Raw genomic sequence first — 19,109 nt, 5'->3', positions numbered from 1 at the left:
AAGGAGGAAGTTCAAAGAAAGAGGTAGAATGCCTATCTCATTAGGATAGAAAGGCAGTTCCAAGCATTAGGCAAGTGATGGCAAATCCCATGTTTGACGTAGTGAGTCAAATCCTGGCCCTACTGAAGTCATTGGCAAAACTCCCATTGACTTCAGTAGGGCCAAGATTTCACTACAGAGTCTTTTGTCATGGAAATGATTGTAATGTCACAAATTCATTACTGTATAGGAGCAAGAGATTGGCTGTGAAGGAGCAAATCTTTGTTTAATTAATGATGCTAAAATATTAGTATTTAATCTGTAAACAATGTATGAAAAATTGAAAAGTAAATGAATTGATTATGAATTTAAAAGTTTACCTTAACACAAAAGTCCCTTTTAAAGTAGTTAATGGTGGCTAAAACCAGATTCTTCTCTCTCTCTTCTTTCTTTCAGTTTAATGTGAGAAAGTGCTGTAGTGACTGATTTTCTTTAAGGAAATGAGGGCTCTGTTCAGGGAATAATTGTTTCACTGTAGCTATAATTCATATAGAAACTATCTGCTTTTCCCGTGTGAATTGTTTTTTATTGCAGTTTATGAAACACCTTTTGCTATACACCAACAGAAGACAGGGATACTCAATTCAAAAAAGTGGCTGAGTCAGGGAAAAAGAGAAGTGAGGGAGATATTGTAACTAGAAAAAATAGGCTAAAAAAAAAGAAAGTATGGAAAAATCCTAGAAAAACTATGTGGCTTTGGTTATTTTATAGAATTCATTGTTTTGTGCAACCTTAATTTGGCCTCGTTGTGTGTATTTGTTATAATATAGTCTTTAATTAACATGATCTTGTGCTATTTTTTCCACAGGATTCTTGCCTCATTCAGTGTATAGGATGGACAGTGCTCAATTAACAATCAGCTATTCAATATTTTGTTTTATTCTCATTGTTCAGTGTGTGGCCCTAGGTCTTATTTACTGCACACTATTTAAACCCTGTTATGACGACCAAATTATAAATGTCCTCACAGGCTTTTCTATGGCACTCATCACTATGGTATGTGAGTGCTTCAAAAACATGAATTAATATTCACAAAAACCCCATGAGGAAAGGAGGAGTTATTATATCCATTTTAAAGATGGGGAGCTGAGGCACAGTGAGATTAAGGTCAAAAGTATCCTCTATTTTTGGGTGCCCAATTTGAGATACCTACGACCTGATTTTTCAGAGTACTTAGCATTATACAGCACTTTATATACTGAAGCACATGAATTTCAGTTGCAGTTGTGTGTGCTCAGAACTTCTGCAGTTCGGGCCCCAGGGTCTCATGTTGGGCACCCAGAAAATGAGGGACACACAATTGGTGACCACCTCTGACTTGCCCAGCATCACATAGCAACTCTGTGGCAGAGGCAGGGATGGAATCCAATTCTCCAAGCCCGCATTTAACTGTCTTAATCACAAGACCCTTCTTTCTGTTCCAGAAATGAATTCTCTACCTAATTTACTCACACCTTCCAATCTCTGAATAAAGGAGGCAGGGGTCTTACAGACAACAGCCCGCTTTACAGCACAACCCCAATTCATCCCCAGAGCAGATCCATCCTGTGTACTGAATGAGGCAGGGGTCCTGTGGAAAAAATGGCATGTGATGCTATAATTAAAGACAGTACCATAATGGGTACATACAAGGGGGCTGAGTTATGGTTACACAAGCTTTTATTCCCTCCACATTTGAATCAGACAGCTTCCTCCATTACGTGGGTGCCAGCAGGGGATATCATTGGCAGCACAAGAGAGACAAGCTCCCTGGTCTCTGTTTCATTGCCTGGCCCTACGTTGGCCCAGAACACCAGTGGGAGGGAGTGGAGAGGAGTGAATGGCAGGCCGGGGGGCCTCAGGGGAAGGGAGGAGTGAGTGGCAGGCAGGGGGGCATCAGGGGAGGGGGTGGACAGGCGTGAGGGTGGGGGAGATTCGGGGGAGGGAGCAAAGGTGGCAAAAGCTTAAAGCCATCTTTACACTCCTCCAAGTCTGGGAGTATAAATTAGAGCAGGGTGCTTTAATTTACACAAGCTGGTAACAGTCCCCTGTGGGCCATTACATAGCCAAGGATTGCTGGAGAACAAGGCGCTCCTGCCACACCTCCAGTATGCCCTATATGCTAAAGCAGTGGTTTTCAACCTCTGGTCCATGGACCCCTGGGGGTCCACAGACTACGTCTAAGATTTCCAAAGGAGTCTGCACCTCCCTTTGAAATTTTTTAGGGGTCCACAAATGAAAATAGATTGAAAACCACTGTGCTAAAGGGGCTGGTATAGAGCTGACTGTATGCCAGCCAGGAATTATCCCATGCCAAGGGAATCTCCAGATGCCTTATTAGGGTGGTTTTCCAGAATGGTACAAAGGACCCAGAGTGGGTCTTGAGGTTCTGACCTATGAAATGTGTATACTTAACACCTATCGTGCATAAATACTCCTAGGCAAAGGTTGCATGAATCGTTTAAAGTTAAACTGGATAAAACACTGAAGGATATACTGTAGGAAACAATCTTGGAATACCTCTTTTTTATCTCTAATTTTCTGATTTTGCAAGATGAGAAAAAGTTAGCCAGGCTTAATACATTTCTTGCATTGCTTTTTGGTGGAAGGTAGTTCTTATGAGGTAATGTATTTTGTTTGAAATAAGGCTGTTAAATGAAAAGTGTTAGAGGATATGATATTAAAAATATCTGTGTCCTCTGTCCTTTTTAAACAGAGATTCAAACTGTATACAGAGATCCAAACTGGCCTTTTTGTCATTTGTCATAACAACAATAAAAGTTGTTCCTCTTTGAATTGCTGCTGTGGTCCAAAATACTTGTTTGCTCGGTGACATAGACAATGCTGCTGGTTAGAATAGATTACTTGGAGTCGAGAGTCCCAACTCAGTGTGTTTAACCTTGGCAAATAATGCAACCTTTCCATTAATTAGAGTGGGATGGCTAATTAATTAATGCTTATGTGGTGTGAGATTCTGGAATGAAATATGTTAAGGATTATGAGTTTTCAAGGATCTTAGAATCCAAAAACCAGGACGCAAACGGCAAAAATTAGTGAATTAGAGGCTTTTCTGTTTATATTTATTCTAATATATACCATAAAAATGGCCCAGGTTCTATATGTGCTTTGATGTCATTCACCTTTTAGAAATTCCAGTCAAACCTTAGATAAAGGTGATTGTGTCTTTGTTATGATGGCCTCAGGTGTGGAACAAGCTCCTCTATGGCATCCATTTTAACCTATTCATTACACAGTTAAATAACATCTTTAAACATTTTTTTCAAGTGTTTTGTTGGTTTCATATTTAGAATTTTTCTGTGTAGGATTCTGTTTATCTTCTTTGGGACTAGTCCTTCAAACACTTTCTTTGTTGGGCAGGAAGTGCATCCTCTTTACCCATGTTTGTCTGGTGCAGGAGTGACTAGATACACACATGAATTTTTGCAGCGGTTTTAAAAATTACCTCTATAATTCAGCTGCATGCATGTTCTGATTTCCTAATTTACTCACTATACCTTTGGCAATATAGCCCTAACGGGCTAATCCAAACCCATAACAGTGAATTATTTCAAAGTTAAGACTCAGCTACCACATTTGTGGGACCTGTACATTATAAAAGATGTGTTAGAAGCTTTGTGTAAAACAGTAGGTAAGCACAAAATGACAAGTTGAAAATAGAGTTTCAGCCTCACCAAGACTCACTGGGATGGATTCTCATCTGGTGTAAATTGTCATAGTTCCATAGACCTGTGACGGTTTGCCCCAACTGAGGATCTGCTCCACCATGTTCTTTCTTTACTTTATGATAGTAAAAAGAGATAGTGTCGTATAAGTATCCAAGATACTACAGACTTATGTCAGTATAACTGTGTCATTCAGTGATGTGGAAAATCCACACCCCTGAATGTTAATGACACTGTTATACTGACCAAACTCCTAGTGTAGACAGCACTATGTTGACAGGAGGGCTTCTCCCATTGACATAGCTACCACCTCTCAGGGAGGTGGAGTACCTATGCCATCGAAGCACTCCTGTCGATGTAGGTAGTGTCTTCACTAAGTGCTACAGCGGTGCAGCGGCACCACTGCAGTGCTGTATGTGTAGACAAGCCCTTACATTCTGTTTTTTCCATAAAGAAACATCTGTTTCAATTTTAAATACTCATACTCCATTTATGTAGCCTTTGGCTGCAACTGCATTAACAATTCACTTATGCCTTCCACATATCTTTTCCCCCTGGACAGTGTTTCCTACCTTTTCCTCACCCAGAGAGAGTCAAAATGTTGTGTCGTGCAAAGGAACTGACATGGACTAGTCAGCAACTTCTCTGTCAGCACCACACCTGCCAGGACACCTCTCAGCCTTGCAGATTTTAACCCTGGGAAACAAGAGAAACTCAAACTGTTCTTGGAATAAGAAGGAGAGGCAACATTTATCCTTGTCCCTTTTGATTTTTTTAGGGCTGAAGGCTACAGCATTCCATAGTTTTCCTGAAAATCGTTATTCACCAAGTCAATTGTTTTTAAATGTGCCCTTGTTTTAAGAGTAGAAACATATAATATGTATTATCTGGAAAGATTCTCTCTTCTTTCCTAAAGAAAAATGTAAAGCATCTTTCTAATTTTTAACTTTTCTTCTATTATTTTTGCAAATCAGCAACAATCCCAATATGTATATAGGGTTAGATATGAATAAAATGATAAATAATTACACAACCATTATGAACGTCTCATATTATATCTGCAAATATTTGAAACCCATTAAAGAGCTGAGATACAGTTAAGTAGTTTATAGAGCAGTGGAATGAAAATCCCAGATTATTTCAATACAATGCAATATGCAAAGTGCAAGTCTACTTATAATGAAACTCATCATATAGGTCCCAATTCACGAAAGTATCACTAGTCATGAGAGAATTTAAGCACATACTTAACATTAATCATGTACTTAAGTCCCATTAAAGTCAGTGTTTCACTGTATCTGAGTCACTGAGATTTAAGCACATGATTAGAGTTAAGCACATGCTTAATGAGGCTAATGAGTTTAGGCATAGTGACAGGGTGGCTAATGGGAATGAGGACAAACAGCTTAATGGGACTAAATCAGGGGACCTGGATAAACTCCATCCAAGAATATTAAAGGAACTGGCACATGAAATTGCAAGTCCAATAGCAAGGATTTTTAATGAATCTGTAAATTCAGGAGTCATACCGTATGACTGGAAAATTGCTAATATAGTTCCTATTTTTAAGAAAGGGAAAAAAAGTGATCCAGGAATCTACAGGCCTGTTACTTTGACCTCATTGGTATGCAAGGTCTTGGAACAAATTTTGAAAGAGAAAGTAGTTAAGGACATAGAGGTTAACGGTAATTGGAATAAAATACAACATGATTTTACAAAAGATAGATCATGCCAGACAAACCAGATCTCTTTCTTTGAGAAGATAACTGATTTTTTAAACAAAGCAAATGCAGGAGATCTAATTTACCTGGATTTCAGTAAGATACAGATCCACATGGGAAAGTATTAGTTAAATTGGAGAAGATGGGGATTAATATGAGAATTGCAAGGTGGATAAGGAATTGGTTAAAGGGGAGACGACAACAGGTCATACTGAAAGGTGAACTGTCAGGCTGGAGGGAGATTACTAGTGGAGTTCCTCAGGGATCAGTCTTGGGACCAGTCTTATTTAACATTTTTATTACTGACCTTGGCACAAAAAGTGGGAGTGTGCTAATAAAATTTGCGGATGACACAAAGTTGGGAGGTATTGCCAATGTGGAGGAGGACCGTAATATCATACAAGAAGATCTGGATGACTTTGTAAATTGGAGTAATAGAAATGGGATGAAATTTAACAGTGTAAAGTGCAAGGTCATGCATATAGGGACTAACAAGAATTTTTGCTATAATCTGGGGACATATCAGTTGGAAGTGGCAGAGGAGGAGAAAGAACTGGGTATATTGGGTGATCACAGGATGACTATGAAAAAGGCGAATGCAGTCCTAGGATGCATCAGGTGAGGTATTTCCAGTAGAGACAGGGAAGAGTTAGTACCATTATACAAGGCTCTGGTGAGACCTCATCTGGAATATTGTGTGCAATTCTGGTCTCCCATGTTTAAGAAAGATGAATTCAAACTGGAAGAGGTGCAGAGAAGGGTTACTATGATGATCCAAGGAATGGAAAACCTATCTTATGAAAGGAGACTCAAAGAGCTTGGCTTGTTTAGCCTAACCAAAAGGAGGCTGAGGGGATTGCTGTCTATATATACATCAGAGGGATAAATACCAGGGAGAGAGAGGAGTTATTTAAGTTAAGCACCTATATGGAGACAAGAACAAATGGATATAAACTGGCCAGCAACAAGTTAAGGCTTGAAATTAGACAAAGGTTGATAACCATCAGAGGAGCGGAGATGCGGCGCTTCCCCACTCCTCCCCCTCCCTCCCAGCACTGCACGCTTAGGACTTTCTGGGAGGGAGGGGTAGGAGCGGAGACACGGCACTTCCCCGCTCCTTTCCCTCCCTCCCAGTGCTTTGCGCTTAGGACTTTCTGGGAAGGAGGGGGAGGAGCGGAGACACGGCGCTTCCCCGCTCATCCCCCTCCCTCCCAGCGCTTCCCCCACTGCCAAACAGCTGTTTGGCAGCACTTAGGACTTTCTGGGAGGGAGGGGGGAGGAGTGGGGAAACGCCGTGTCTCCGCTCCTCCCCCTGCCTCCCAGAAAGTCCTAAGCACGAAGCGCTGGGAGGGAGGGAGAGGAGTGGGGAAGCGCTGTGTCTCCGCTCCTCCCCCTGCCTCCCAGAAAGTCCTAAGCACGAAGCGCTGGGAGGGAGGGAGAGGAGTGGGGAAGCGCTGTGTCTCCGCTCCTACCCCTCCCTCCCAGAAAGTCCTAAGCGTGAAGCGCTGGGAGGGAGGGGGAGGAGCGGGGAAGCGCCACATCTCTGCTCCTCCCCCTCCCTCCCAGAAAGTCCTAAGCACTGCCAAACAGCTGTTTGGCGGCACTTAGGACTTCCAGGGCAGGGGAAGTAGTGGGGATGCAGTGTGCTCTGGAGTGGGGGTGGGAAGAGGTGGGCCTGGAGTGGAGCGGGGACAGGAAGAGGCAGGCCTGGAGCATTCCCGGCAAAGTCGGTGCCTGTTCTTCTCCAGGGAAGCTGCCATTGCTGCTGCAAAGGTGCTTCCTAGCATCCTTGCCTGCAGTGGACTGTGCCTGTGTGGGGTAAGCCAGGGGCACTTCCCAACCACAGTACAGTACAGTACTGTACAGTATATAATGCCTTTTGTCTGCCCCAAAAAATTTCCTTGGAACCTAACCCCCCACATTTACATTAAATCTTATGGGAAAATGGGATTCGTTTAACATCGTTTCACTTAAAGTTGCATTTTTCAGGAACATAACTACAACGTTAAGTGAGGAGTTACTGTATAAATTCCTGAGGAGTTCTTTATTTTTTCCCCCTGGAAATTGTTAACAGACATGGTATCAAATCTGAGATTTATTTTGCTATCCTCCTGAATTTAGCCAGAAACAGGGTTAGATGTACTTGCAAATATTTCCATTTGTGGTTGTGCACCCAGCACAATGAGGCCCTGTAAACTTGTAGGCAGATTTACCCCCTGGGGAAGTCCAAATAACATACAAACATATTAGGGAGGCACTCAGATACTATGGTAATGGGAGCCAGTTAAGTGTTTGAATTGATAGAGACAAAAATACAGGAGAACACTGGAGAACTGAACCACAGAATGTGGGGTACACAACTAGACAGTGCAAGTTTATATTTAGAGAGAAGAATAGAAGAGGATAGAACAGAGGGAACTGAGAGCATTCATCATCCAGAATGTGCTACGTGCGCCGAGCATTGGTTTTTATTTCAAGCATTTCTTTGCAGCTCACCACAAGCTCTTTTTTCATATAGCATATGAAATTTTTAGTCAACATACTGTGATAAATAAATTGATTGTTGGCTGCTTTCCTTCGTTGAATGACTGGTGCCCACTATGTTTTTATTCCATGCCCTCAGAAGAATTGTAAAATTGTCTCTGAACAAATAAAACATACATTTTCCTTGCTGAGGGCAAGTATGTTTGGCTGTGTGATGAATATCTTGTAATCTGATGAGAGAGCTCAAAAAGTACGTCTGGGTTAACCAGCATGCAATAGTTTTAGTGATGCAAAATTCACCATGTATTGGTATTGGCATCTTTATAATTAACCATTGCAATTGCAAACCACAATTTTTGGGGGTTGCTCTTAAAAATAGATATAGCATCTACATTCCTGCAATTTTAATTTAAGAATAAAATGTGCCCTGTGTAATTTAAAATTTGGCCACTGAAAGTCATGCAGACTATTTGGAATTGAAATCCGCAAAACATCTGCAAATCTCCAGGGAATATGGTCATTAAACTACTACAGTTTTGTTTTCTATTAGACTTGCACCGACCAGTTATGAGGACATTTTATGTCTTTTGTTACAAACTATAAATCTGTATATTTGAAAGCACAGTGTTTCTGTCTAACTGGTTGTAATTATTCCCCTAAGGGTTTAAATGAACTTGTTTAGCAATGTTTTTTAGATTATTTTAAGAGAAGTCATATACTCAGGGAAGAGTTGATAATTTAAAGAGATTCCTCAGGGCCCACAGAGCTAAACTAGACTTGTCTGTTGCTTAAGTTTACAATATTTCTAGCTTTCTTCCATTGTTTTTGTAGTTTAAAGTTAAAAGCTGAATTTTGTTTAACAGAGAGCAAATTTTAAATAGTACAGTAGTTAGGTGGCAATGCTTAAGAAGAGTCCCTAATCCATACCTTTATTCTTCATGCATAAAGTAAATTCTGTAGTACAAGGTGTTACAGAATAGCATATTTCAAACTGGATCAGCTTATGTTTTCACTAGCAAGTCTTCATCTGGGTCATCTGCTTGGAATGAATTAAAGAGTCTTCGTTATGTGGACAGTGATGAGTGATGTCTTGTTTGGTTTATGAAACATTACCTATATAGGACTAAAGAACACTGATGGTATAAAAGTGAATTGAAAGCTGAGCACAGTAAGGGTTTGTGTTTATAGTGTTTTAAAGTGCTTTTCTACTAAACAGTTCTTCAGAAATGAATTTCACATAGTTGCCAAGTTTTGGCTATACAGAGATGTATGTGATGCAGGAAGGAAATTTGGAGCAGATGATTGGTCTTCAGTGAGAATTAATATTAATATTTAAAAAAAATAACTTTAGTTAGTAAAACTGATAGCAATATGAGTTTACCATTAAAAAGTTTTCATGCTAGTTTTCAAAAATATTTTAAAATTACCTTTTAAAATTATGACATTTGTGAATAATGTCATCTGCACAACATCACCCTCTAACCTTGAGAACTAGGTAGGTTTGACATTGAAAGGACTGAATGATTAGCCACCATCTTTAAAGTGGTATGAAAAAAGGTGGGGAGGGGTCTGTCATAATCTCAACCAAAATAATTTTTCATGCACTTGATACAGACAATTGGCAATTTTGTATGCATATATACATAAGAATCATATTCAGTTTTAGTTCATGAAACTATTATACCTCTGTGATGGGTTCCCTCTGGGGTGCCACTTGGAACTGGGATACCACTGAGCCCTCCTGTCCCACCAGCTTGGGTTTCCCTTACTCTGTGCTGCTGTGACAGGCTCTCAAGCCCCCTTCCAGCACACACACAGGTAGAAACACACCCAGCTGCAGCTATATTCACACAGATGCTGAGATCAGCTCTGTATGGGAGAGTTCGGCTAAGGAATTGCCCAGCACTCAAGTGCATACCCGCTCTGGAGTGTAAACCCAAAACTGTATCATCTTGTGCTGCACACAGAACTATATAGTGTAAGCTCATAAAATTCACCCTCTCCCTCAATATGGTGAGAGATATGCAACAGCTTTCTGCCCCAAGTATGAGTTTTACACTGGTTTTACAGACAAAACAAAATAAAACAAGTTTATTAATTACAGAAGATAGATTTTAAGTAATTATAAGTGATAGCAAACAGATCAAAGCATATTACCATAGTAAATAATCAAAAACCGCAAACTGAGCTTAACACACTAGGATATAAATTAGCAAATTCTCACCCTGAATGTTAAACAGGCTGGCAGATTCTTAAGGCTCAAGTTGCCTTGGCTTTCCCAGGTTTTCATACACAGGCTAAAAATCCTTCTAGCCTGGAACCATCACTTCCCACAGTTCAGTCTTTGTTCCTCAGGTGTTTCCAGGCATGTTGTTGTAGGCAGAGTGAGGGCCTCCATGATGTCATTTCCCCCCTTTTATATCTTCTCCCCACTTGCTGGAAATCTCTTTTGCTGTGACCTGGGTCAAACAGTTCCCATTGTGTAGTGCTATCTCTGAGAGGTTTCTATTGTACACAGTTCCTGGGGTAATCCTTGTGCTTGTGTGCATTTCCTCAATAAGCCATTAACATTGTTTGGCCCTTTTACTGTCATACCTGAAAGGCTGCTTGCAGGTGTTTTCAACCTCATGACATGTTTCAGTAACATACATAGCCAAACTTCGTAACTTCACATACAGTCCAATGAGATATTACTGACTAGACTTTTAGAATGACACCACACAAGGCATACTTTGTATAAAGCATATCCAAATTACATGACAGTGGTGAATATTGGGGTGTCATCTCTTTACTGTTTGTTGTTATTAAATGAAGCAAAAGGCCTCATAAAAATCAATAAAATAAAATATATCCTGTGAGTTTAAGGAATCAAGTTCTGGGAGGTTCAGTGAGATTCAGTGGGTTTGGGGGTCTCTTTGGGAGTTTGGGGCTGGGGTGCAGTGAGATTCAGTGGGATTGGGGGGGTCTCTCTGGGATTTAGGGGAGCAGTGACATTTGGTGGGGTTTAGAGTCCCCAGGGTTTAAGATGTCTGGGATCTGAGTAGGTATCTCTAGGATCTGGGGTCTCTCTGGGTCTAGGGGGCAGAGAATGCAATGACATTCAATGGAGTTGGGGGTTTCTCTGGGACCTGGGGGTACAGTGACTGCGTGGGGTTTGGGGTCTGTCTGGGAGGCACAGTGAGACCTTGGGGCTGGAGCCAGGGGTAATCCCATCCCTGCTTCTCTTCACCTCAGTCCAACCTGGATGGCCCAACCCAGGATCCTGTCCCTAAAAGGTGCTCTGTAGCCAGCAGGGAAGAGTTATTGCCTCCTGTGGCTCATCATGTACTTTCCACGGCCTTTAGGCAGCGGGGCCAGGATTGGAGGTCTCTCCAGGGATAGAGGTAGGAGGGCGCAGTGTGATTCAGTGGTGCTAGAGGTCTCTCGGGAATCACCCTGCTCTGTTTACTGCCTTGCCAGTGGTGGAGATGCACCCTCACCCTGCCCTCTGCCAGAGGGTGGGAGGATGCTGCTGGGCCTGACTGGCAGTCTGTTTGTGAGCTGGGAGTAAAGAAGTAAACAGAGCCAGGTGGGGTGGTGGCAGAGTCCTTCCCCTGCAAGTATGATAGACAGGCAGATGGGCCAATGATTGGATGGTGCCTGTGTCCATGGAGGAACAAAGCCCTGAACTAAGAGAAGCAGAAGCCCAAGGAGTTGTAGATGCAGCAGCTTTGGTAAAAGATCTTCACCCCTCAACCTGGCTCATTCTTAAAAAAAAATTTCCTGAGTCTGTGACCTCTTGTGCCTCCCCCACGAAACTTTAATCACTGATTGGGTGTCATCCACAGCTAATGAGCACCATGGTGCACGAATTCTGTGTTAACAAATAACTCAGCAAGAAAGAGGACTATTAGCATTAGTGCTTGGGTTGGTGTTATGAAACATGAGGCTCCCTGTGGAGGGAGTTAAGTGGAGGAGTGCAGGAGAAGTGCTCCTTCTGCTCAGGTGAGAGTCTTGGGAGATTTGATTTCAACTGTGCATCTCTGTTGTTTGTATGTTGTATTTTAATGGTTTAATATTTTAGTTAGAAAATACTGAGATTTCAAGTGAATCATTTTGCTTGCAGCTGAGCCCTTCAAACCTCAAGTCCTTTTACTTAACTGACAGGAATTGAGAGAGTGAGAGTTGAGGAGATTACCCTAATAATCATTTTCTTCCATCTCTCTTATGATAGTTGAGATTTCTTGATCCCTATAAAATGGTAAGAATCAAATATGCGGATGTGAAAAAGGCTAACACAATCCTGGGATTATTATCATTATACAAGGACTGGTAAGACCTCATCTGGAATACTGTGTGTGTGCAGTTCTATGTTTAAGAAAGATGAATTCAAAGTGGAAGTAGGGCAGAGAAGGGGATCAGAGGAATGGAGAATCTACTTTACGAGAGGAGACTTAAGGAGCTTGGCTTGTTTAGCCTAACCAAATGAAGGCTGAGGGGAGATATGATGCTCTCTATAAATACATCAAAGGGATAAACACCAGGGAGGGAGAGGAGTTTTTTAAGCAAAGGGCCAGTGTTGGCACAAGAACAAATGGATATAAACTGGCTATCAAGAAGTTTAGGCTTGAAATTAGACAAAGATTTCTAACCGTCAGGGAAATGAAGATCTGGAATAGCCTTACAAGGAGAATATTGGGGACAAAAAAACCTAACTTGTTTTAAGACTGAGCTTGATAAGTTTATGAAGGGGATGAGATTGCCTGCAAGGGAATATGGCCCCATCCTCATCTGCTACAAGCAAATATCTCCCAGGCCGGAGATGGGACACTAGATGGGCAGGGCTCTGAGTTACTACAGAGAATTCTTTCCCAGGTGTCTGACTGGTGGGTCTCACTCAATGCTCAGGGTCTAATCGATTGCCATATTTGAGGTTGGGAAGGAATTTTCTGCCAGGTCAGATTGGCAGAGACCCTGGGGAGTTTTCACCCTTCTCTGCAGCATGGGTCATTTTCTAGTTTAAATCATGATTTGAAAACTTCATTAATTCAGCTAGAGATTATGAGTGTATTACAGGAGTGGGTGGGTGAGGTTCTGTGGCCTGCAATGTGCAGGAGGTCAGACTAGATGATCACGATGGCCCCTTCTGGCCTTAAAGTCTATGTATGAGCAGTAGCTGTAGGAGCACTCTTGTTGTTGTTATTATAGTTTTCAGGAGAATTAGATACAAGTTCTTCAGTACTAGAATGATGGAGTTGAAAACCAAAAAGCTGGGGTTTAAGAGATACTTGTCATGCCCAGCTGTATTCTTGGCATCAAACACATAAGCTAGATCTCTGGCATGCTTGCACAATGGTCATTCACCATCAAAATATTCAATTTGCTCTACTCTCACAATGCAAGCAAAGAACGAGAGACAGAACAGGCTTCAGATAATTCTACTCCAAGAAGCTTTGTTAATGAAGTCTTCTGGAACCAAGCAACTGCAGATTTTGGATAAGCCTCCTACACCAGCATTGGTTTTGAATGTGTCTGCAATGAAGAGAGTTAAGTCCTCCTCTTTGATGCCGAGCATCAAGGAAAGGATCCAAAGAGTAAGACTACTCAAGCTACTATGGGGTTGACCTCTGTTACTAGAGCCAATCCACCAGAAAATGATTGGACTGTTACGGTGAGTAGAAGTATCATTTGTGTCGGCCTCTTCTTCAAGAGCCAAACCACGAGAAAAAGACCCATCTAATCCACTGATCTTCAAGGAACAGGATTGGGCAAAAACTCTTGTTTTCCATATCTCATACAATGTATGAGAGCAGATTTGGACCACATCGTAGATTTGTGTCCAGGAGCTGTGATAGTTTTCTCTGAATTGGCTGGGGTGGGGGAGGGGATTGGTCTTGGGGAGAGGGAGGGAGGAAGGAACGGAGCAAGCGAATGAGTTCTATGGGAATCTCTTTTGTATCTAGCTCTAACCAAGATATACAATAATGGTGTGTATAAAGGTTTTTTCTTCCGCTTGGCATCCATCTTTGAAACCTTGTGGTGGATGTGGGGGTGGAGAGTGGGCTTGGGGAGAGGTAGGGAATGAGGTCTGTGGGAATCTCTTGTGTACCACCCTCAACCCAGGCTAAACACACCCCTTAGCCTGTGATATCCTCCTCTATAACAATAATGTTATTGGTCATAACCTGGAAATCCTGCCCTAACAAACCAAAGATTAACTGTATGTCAATCACAATAATAAACATGAGGGTTGACTATTACCAGGCTGTGGATCAGTGCCCTGGCCCTGCTTTGCTGTCTCTCCATGCTTGTCCTTGTATCCATCCCCAAAGAGGTCCCCAGAAAAAGGGCCCAGAACATCCTAACCCATCCTGCTGAGTGGGCTGATTTACTGTATTTCATAAAGATAAAGTAGTAGTATGCACTTATCCAAGGTTCTTACCCTCAGCGATATCCAATATTCATATAAATCAGTCTATAATTTTATCTGTGTTCTTTCCCAAATCTCACATTTAGGTTGGTGATGTTAGATTACGTACAATATATGTTAGGAGTGCATTAGCCTATATAGACAAAACTAAGCATTTCAGACAATCTCCTAACTTGTTTATCTGTTATAAAGAGAATAACAATGGTAGGGCTGTACGAGTGCAAACACCTTCCAGATGGGTTAGACTATGTATTAAAGAGGCTTTGTAGTTTAAAGGAGATCCCTTTTCCTAGGGGAGTTAGAGCGCATCCTACCAGGGCTAAGGCAGCTTCTATGGCATTCTTCAGACACATTCCTTTAATAGAAATTTGTAGAATGGCAACATGGAGTACAATCCATACTTTCACTAGGCACGACTCATTAGACTTAGAACCTAAGTTAGATGCAAAAGTTTGCAAGGCAGTCCTGCAATCATTATTTAGTTAGGACTCTGTTTTTTCTCACCCTCGTGGGTCAGAATTACTGCTTATTAGGCTACCCTATGGGTGGGAATATGCAGAGGACACTCAAAATAGAAATCAGGGTTACTTACTTGTAACTGGAATTCTTTGAGATGGACTCTGCGTATTCACACTCACCGCCACCTTCCACACTTCTTCAGAGTCCTACTTATCAAAGGGCCTGGGGTCACGGGATAAAGAATTGAGGTGGTTGGAGTGCCACAACATTTTATACTCTTGCTGTGGAACATTTGCTAAGAGAAGGAGTGAGGGAGATGTGTGAATGCTCCAACTGGTGCTGTTAGTTTGAGTTCTACCATTCAGGCTGCACCAGTCAGAGCATCCCATGAATGTGGATATGCAGAGGCCATCTTGAAGAACTCCAGTTATAGGTAAGTAACCTTCATTTTTTTAGTGCTGAGAATGGAGATCTTGCAAAGTGACAGTGTGATGGCCTTATTGTCTAATGGAGGAAAGTCTGAAAAGAGGATTATCCATCTGCAAATACTACTTATGGCTGGGGGAGGAGTCTTCTTTAACTCAAGTGGTGAAGCTGCTGCTCTGTGACCTGAGACTTTAGTTTTTGGCTACGTCTTCACTACGGGGGGGGGGGTCGATTTAAGATACGCAAATTCAGCTACGCGAATAGCGTAGCTGAATTCGACGTATCGCAGCCGACTTACCCCGCTGTAAGGACGGTAGCAAAATCGACCTCCGCGGCTTCCCGTCGACGGCGCTTACTCCCACCTCCACTGGTGGAGTAAGAGCGTCGATTCGGGGATCGATTGTTGCGTCCCGACGAGACGCGATAATTTGATCCCCGAGAGGTCGATTTCTACCCGCCGATTCAGGCGGGTAGTGTAGACCTAGCCCTAGTCCCAACTGGGAGAGATTGTTCTGAGCACAGTAAAACAAAATGTTTTCAACATGCCTGCAAGAGATTTGGTGGCTGAAGATTATTCAGAACTAGTTCCTGCTGTTAGTTTTGAAAGGTTTATGTAGTCATATGTAAGATCTGACAGGACTGGTTTACCTACTCAGTTTAATCACACAGATATATTGGTCTAATGTTGTAGTGCACAGATATATGTCTAAAGATGTAGCATATGGAGGTATCTGACCTGGCACGCTGAGGATCTTGGCTTAATGGTGAGAGTCGGCACCAAGTATGCCTGGTGCTAAACCATGTCTTTTTTATAAATAAAGCTGAATTTTAAAAAGAATCATGATGTTTATGGTCAACCTGAGATGTCTGCCATATTTGATGGGATTTACTGAGTAACAATGGCAACATTTGAAAGGTAAGTTGTTTAACTGGTTTAAAGCAGGCAAAAGGTTAAGAAAATGTGAAGAAAATCTTTTAAAACTTAGTTATATGGCCTTTGGGTCCTTGCAGACCATAAATAATGCTTTCTGAAATGTATCCTTCTGACTACCCTGAGGGCTAGTAGGCCTCACAAGCTTGGTGGGTCTGATGGGTTTTCCTTTCAGCTTCCTGATTCTAATGTATGTGATAGGGGATTGGCCAGAGCTTACCCAGCTTAAGTAAAATAACCACACAAAAAAAGGTGTGAAAATAAATCTGACAGTGTTTTAATGACTGTTGTACAGTTCAGAAAAAAGCACTAGATGCCTAGCATTTGAGGAGACAGTTTCTCATATTTAATTATCATGTTTCAGATTAATTCACTTAACATGGGATCGCACATTGCTTTCTTCTAAATGCCATTACACAGAAACAGTTGGTGGACTTTACGGAGCAATTGGAGAGTGATGAACTGAAGCTGTTGTTTAAGAGGATATTACAATGATTTTTTTTTCTCCTGCAAGAGAATTTAGCATTCCTGGATATTTTTAGTTTTAAAAAATATAACTAAAGTAAAGTGTTTGTTGAAACACCACCATATACCTCTGTGCGGACTGGCTAATTCCTAAAGTTTTATATATGTTAGGGGTTCTCAACCTTTTTCTTTCTGAGCCCCCCCAAACATGCTATAAAAATTCCATGGCTCACCTGCACCACAACTGTTTTTCAGTAGATTAAAAGCCAGGGCCAGTGTTAGGAGGTAGCAAGCAGAGCAATTGCCCAGGGCCCCATACCATAGGGGCCCTGCAAAGCTAAGTTACTCAGGCTATGGCTTTAGCCCTGGGCAGCGGGGCTCAGGATTCGGCTTTCTGCCCAGGATCCCAGTGAGTCTAACGCTGGCCTAGTCTCTGGTTTATGTTGGTGGCCCCCAGAAACCTGCTCCTGGCCCCCCAAGAGGCCCCAGACCCCTAGTTGAGAACTGGTGATATATGGCACATCTAGGTCCTTCATTTTACCACTGTTAAAGTCTATCTCATGCAAAACCCTAGTCTTCAAAAGGAAAGGAGCATGTAAAAGTGTAGTGACTGAGGATTTTCTCATTGAAATAAAATTTGGCTGATATTTTAAAGCCAGGTTGTGTTAATTCTTATTTATTTTTAGACATGTCACAATGCAGAACAAGTAAACCCCAAAACCTTTACCTCTGCTTTTTTTCCGTAAGGTATTTGCATGAAACTACTCCCAGTCCTGCAACCCTTACGCACACACACAAAAATATCCTCTATATTTCATTGAGAAGTTATCTTGTGAAAAAGAATTACTTGTGAGTATGTGTTTCAGTCAGGCCCTCTTTTTGCTCAAGTAAACAGACCAAGATTGATCTGAAAAAAGGAAGAGCGGTGCATATTGCATGCAAATTCCAATGATTAATATACTAGATTTATAACAATACTCTAAACTACAGGATTATTATGTGTAAGTGATTCTTTAGCCCCAACATCTTAATTTAAATCGCATGGAATTCCGGTGTTTAAGTGACAAATTCCTATTCTCTTAAAATGTTGCTATTGGGCAACAACCTATCATTATGTTTTAGTGAGTAACAATCAATTCTATACGACATGTTGCTGGTTAATGTAATTAAAGAGGAGCTGGAAGTGCTAGACACAGTGAGCACTCAAAAAAACAAGCTGTGTCTATGAGGATTAATAATGGTTTATAATTTTAATGAAGATAATACTTATGTGATGTAATGTGTAAAAACGAGACACTGAATCCCATACTATTGCTGTTTTATTTAAAACAAAAACATAAAAATAATAATTTTGCACTGAAATGTGACCATATTCTGTCTGATGTTATTTTGTTTGGAAACTGGAGAGTTTTTTTGCTGGAGAGGCAATAGATGGAAAATAGATTTTGTGCCATATGCAAATAAAATATTTGTTACTAAATCTATAAATATATATACTCTTTTCTTAGAAAACAACAGTAATTTAAAATTCTCTTTGCAGTGCGGTTTCCTAAAATTACAGTAAATTGAAAGCTTTCTACCGGAGCATTCAGTCAATTGGTCCTTTCACTTTTTTAGCTTTAGGAACATTGATTACAAATAGGTGAAAGATACATTTATTCAGCAGAAAGATACATTTACTGTTAAGTAATGGGGTCCGACTTGTTTTCAAGGAATACAGAAACAAGAGGTGGTGTGTAAAAGGTTGGATGATAACTCCATTGTACAGAACAACTACTGTGATCCAGACAGTAAACCACCAGAAAACCAAAGAGCTTGCAACACTGAGCCTTGCCCACCTGAGTAAGTACTACGGACAAATGGTAATTTATCAATTAACTCTCCAGGCAATCATTTATTTTATTTATATAGAAAAATCTGTGGAATATTTACTTTTGGCCAAATGTGTTATAAAATACAATTTCCTGGTCTTGTGTTAGGATCCCATATTACCATGCAGGAGACTTGGGTTCAGTTTCTGGTGTTGGCTTCTTGCTCTTCAGGCCAGGAGAAGCTGGGTGAATGGTGGAGGCACTATACTCTGACCTAGATGGGGCACTTGTTTGATTAATGAGCAGCATTAATAAGCCTAGAGGAAAAATGTGTGAAGTCCAATCTCTGTTGGTCAGAAAGATGGTACTGAAACAGTTTCTTGAAGTATCGGGGTAGCCGTGTTGGTCTGTATCCACAAAAAACAACAAGGAGTCCGGTGGCACCTTAAAGACTAGCAGGTTTATTTGGGCATAAGCTTTTGTGGGTAAAAAAACTCACTTCTTCAGATGCATATAGAGTATGGGGAGTCATGCTGAGAATAGAAATGAGGGATACCTTTAAGGCTCCAACATTGGCATAGAGGAATTTTAAGGTGAGAGGGAGAATTAACAGTCAATGCCTTTATAATAATTCTTATACAGTTAAAAGGTTCAGTAGATATTTACATTATGAGCTAAGAGCTTGCTGTATTTTCAAATTGT

The 19,109-nt window shown here is 41.2% G+C and overlaps 1 protein-coding gene across 2 annotated transcripts in view; it reads left to right on the top strand.

Annotated features, from left to right (window-relative positions):
• The window catches only part of ADAMTS6 (ADAM metallopeptidase with thrombospondin type 1 motif 6), a 299,292-nt gene that overhangs the window by 248,018 nt on the left and 32,165 nt on the right, over positions 1-19,109 (top strand). For both annotated transcript variants that reach the window (XM_065406967.1, XM_065406966.1), the window contains exon 20: positions 18,309-18,438. In XM_065406967.1, coding sequence (XP_065263039.1) covers positions 18,309-18,438 — 130 coding nt within the window. The remainder of the gene's footprint in view (positions 1-18,308; positions 18,439-19,109) is intronic.

The sequence above is a fragment of the Emys orbicularis genome, chromosome 6 (genome assembly GCF_028017835.1).
Source record: "Emys orbicularis isolate rEmyOrb1 chromosome 6, rEmyOrb1.hap1, whole genome shotgun sequence".
Lineage (NCBI taxonomy): Eukaryota > Metazoa > Chordata > Testudines > Emydidae > Emys > Emys orbicularis.
This window is presented reverse-complemented; position numbering and strand designations above follow the sequence as displayed.